The sequence below is a fragment of the Arachis duranensis genome, chromosome 8 (assembly GCF_000817695.3).
Source record: "Arachis duranensis cultivar V14167 chromosome 8, aradu.V14167.gnm2.J7QH, whole genome shotgun sequence".
Lineage (NCBI taxonomy): Eukaryota > Viridiplantae > Streptophyta > Magnoliopsida > Fabales > Fabaceae > Arachis > Arachis duranensis.
Genome location: NC_029779.3, coordinates 28,766,180 through 28,768,981, shown reverse-complemented (window position 1 = coordinate 28,768,981; position 2,802 = coordinate 28,766,180). Strand labels below are relative to the sequence as shown.

The window sequence follows — 2,802 nt, the reverse complement described above, 5'->3', positions numbered from 1 at the left end:
ATTAAACGGCTCAAAAGAGTGTATGAATTATCATTGATGTAAACCATATATAATTTACACTTTTTCTGTGCATTTGACAGTATGAGTACAAAAATATATTTGAAGATCCTAATGAATTAATATTCATGATGATGCTTAGCTTTGTCAATGGTACATGAGAAGAGGAGGTAGTTTAGTATCATGTTGAAGAAAAGGCAAAGGCGTATAACCATGAACAAGGTCATGATAGAACTGATATTCAGCTTCATAGTCATGCAAACTCAACTCACTCTTCTGGTTAGTATGATAATGATGCTTAGCCTTAACCGATTTACCAAAGCCGAACATAGAAACCCTGTCACACACACCCAAAGCAAGCATGACAGCTTGGAATCCAGAAGAGTAATGAAACATAGCCTCATCATGAAGTGGACCCCACTCTTCTAACCCCTTCCCAGTCTCCAACACAAACCTTCTTAAAGAATAGTACTTCACAATTCTAGCGCACAAAACATCGAACCTTGGATCCGTTACAACCAATAAGCGTGAACGTTCACCCATGGACCTCTTGCATAGGGTGTAGTCCATGAAATGCGCCGGCTGGCACATGTACATAACCGTTGCCACGTCATCGTTGTATCCGTGGCACTTGCAACCAATCATTCTTGCGCAGCCATGTACGATGTTGCTGTTAACGAATGAGATGTTGGTTTTTGACCCAACGTTTTGCTCGAATCCTTGGACTCTTGCGTGGTTCAAACGAACAACCACCTCGTGGGAATCTATAAGCTTTCCGTAATGCTTCTTCAGCAAGATTCCGCTGTTTCCAACAACCGCACATGACGAGTATCTACTACCTTTGTGAGCATCGATGGGGTTTTTCACTAGTTGCGTTAACTCCGACATGATGCTTGTTGGTTCCAACTTTTTCTTCTGGAACCATTCTCGAAGGGCTTTGTGGAATTCTGGAAGCAGGTATCTTTGGTGGTGGTGGTGGTGGTGGTTTTGATCCAAGAGGTTGCGGATTTCGCGGTTCCATTGCGGTTCGGTGGGGTCGATGGCGGCGTGTTTAAGCAAGGCAGCTTCGAATGCGGGATCTTGCAGTTGGAAGCGGAGTAATAAGGTTCTGATGCGGATGGTTGTTGGAGAGTTATTGATGAGGAGTGTGGCAATGAGAAAAACCAAAAGTATAAGCCAGAAAAGAGAACGAATATGGAAAGAGCGTTTCATTATATATTATTGTTTGTAACTACTAACTAATTAATCGAAAGCACAATAACAAAAATAATAAGAAGAAGCTTAATTACTTCATGAAAAGAATGTATAATAATATGGTTGTACAGTGAACATGAGCAGCGTTAATATTGGAATGGGAGTTTATTTGTGTTGTGTTGAATGGGTTGGAGTGAAAGGTACGTAGTGAGGTTGGGTGTATGTGGGGCGAGGAGAATGCGGGGAAGGTTGAGGGGAAGAGTGTGCTCGTCAAGTCATTACGCATCAGCCTGCAGCCTTAGCTTATAGTGGGTCCATTTGATTAGTCATGGTCAACCAATATTAATTTCCTACAAACTTCTCTTCTTATCCTTCTTTTATTTTTTAAGTAACTTCTCAGCACTCTAATGCAAAAACAAGAACCAAATAATTCATCAATGTATTGGTATCAAATATAATAAAATCTTGAGTAACATGATTGAATAAGAGAGTGCCGAACTGCCGATGAATTATCCAGAGAAAAAGAGAAGAAAATAAATTTAAAGATTAAATATTAGAAAATAATATTACACTCTATGTTTTCTAAAGAATAAAATTATGATATATATAGTATAGACAAAAGTCAGTTATAATTATGTTAAAAAGATTATTTTACTCTCTAATTAATACTCTAACATCTCCTCAAATTGAGATATTTGATCTATCATGTGAGAATTTTTGAAATATTGACAAAGAGAGAGATTTAGTTAGAGTATTTTCGATATGATCTATTGAAGATATATGTATGATAAAAAAATTTAAGTGATTAATTAGATATTTGATAAAGTCTAAGCCTAACTCCAAGTATTTGTACCTGTTATAAAGGACAAGATTAGTGGCTAAAAGGCAAGTGGATTGGTTGTCACAATAGATGGTAGTGTTGGGCCAACCGTGAAGAGCTCTCGATAACCGGAGAGATTCGGGGAGGAATCAAGTGAGAGAACATAAGATGAGATGACGCCACATCCAACTCAAAATCTTAAAGTGTCAAGTTAATGGGTCTCTCATCTTATAAACTCCTCACTCTGACTAACTTCAACACTCCTCACACTTGCAACACTAACAATCTCCCCCTCAAGTGTGAGCCTCCACATCAAGCATCAACTATCCTCTAACTCTTCCACCACCATGAGTATTCGTCCATCACACCGCTGCAAAATACCGCAGGACATGCCGTCCGGACCACCTTTGCCGAGAAGACTTTCGATACTTCACCTTGAATACTCTTTACCACTTTGTTGGGCCGAACGTGGAGAGCTCTCGACAACCGGGGAAATTCGGGGAGGAATCAAGTGAGAGAACATAAGATGAGATGACGCCACATCCAACTCAAAACCTTAAGGTGTCAAGTTAATGGGTCTTTTATCTTATAAACTCCTCACTCTTTCATGCTTTCTTAGATGTGGGACTAACTTTAACACTCCTCACACTTGCAACACTAACAGGTAGGTGGAATTTTTTTAAGAATGTGCAACTTCTCGAGTAACTGTTGAAGAGATATAATTTTGGTTTGTGCAGCAGCTATATAGATCTGTATTCTGTTTTAATATTGCTCCTATCAAGTTTGGTTTG

General features: G+C 39.1%; 1 protein-coding gene across 1 annotated transcript; it reads right to left on the bottom strand.

Annotated features, from left to right (window-relative positions):
- On the bottom strand, positions 1 to 1,439 carry LOC107461776 (beta-1,6-galactosyltransferase GALT29A-like). Its single transcript, XM_016080335.3, has one exon. The coding sequence runs from the start codon at positions 1,207 to 1,209 to the stop codon at positions 145 to 147; it is 1,065 nt and encodes a 354-aa protein (XP_015935821.1). The 5' UTR covers positions 1,210 to 1,439; the 3' UTR covers positions 1 to 144.
- Between the last annotated feature and the right edge of the window lie 1,363 nt (positions 1,440 to 2,802).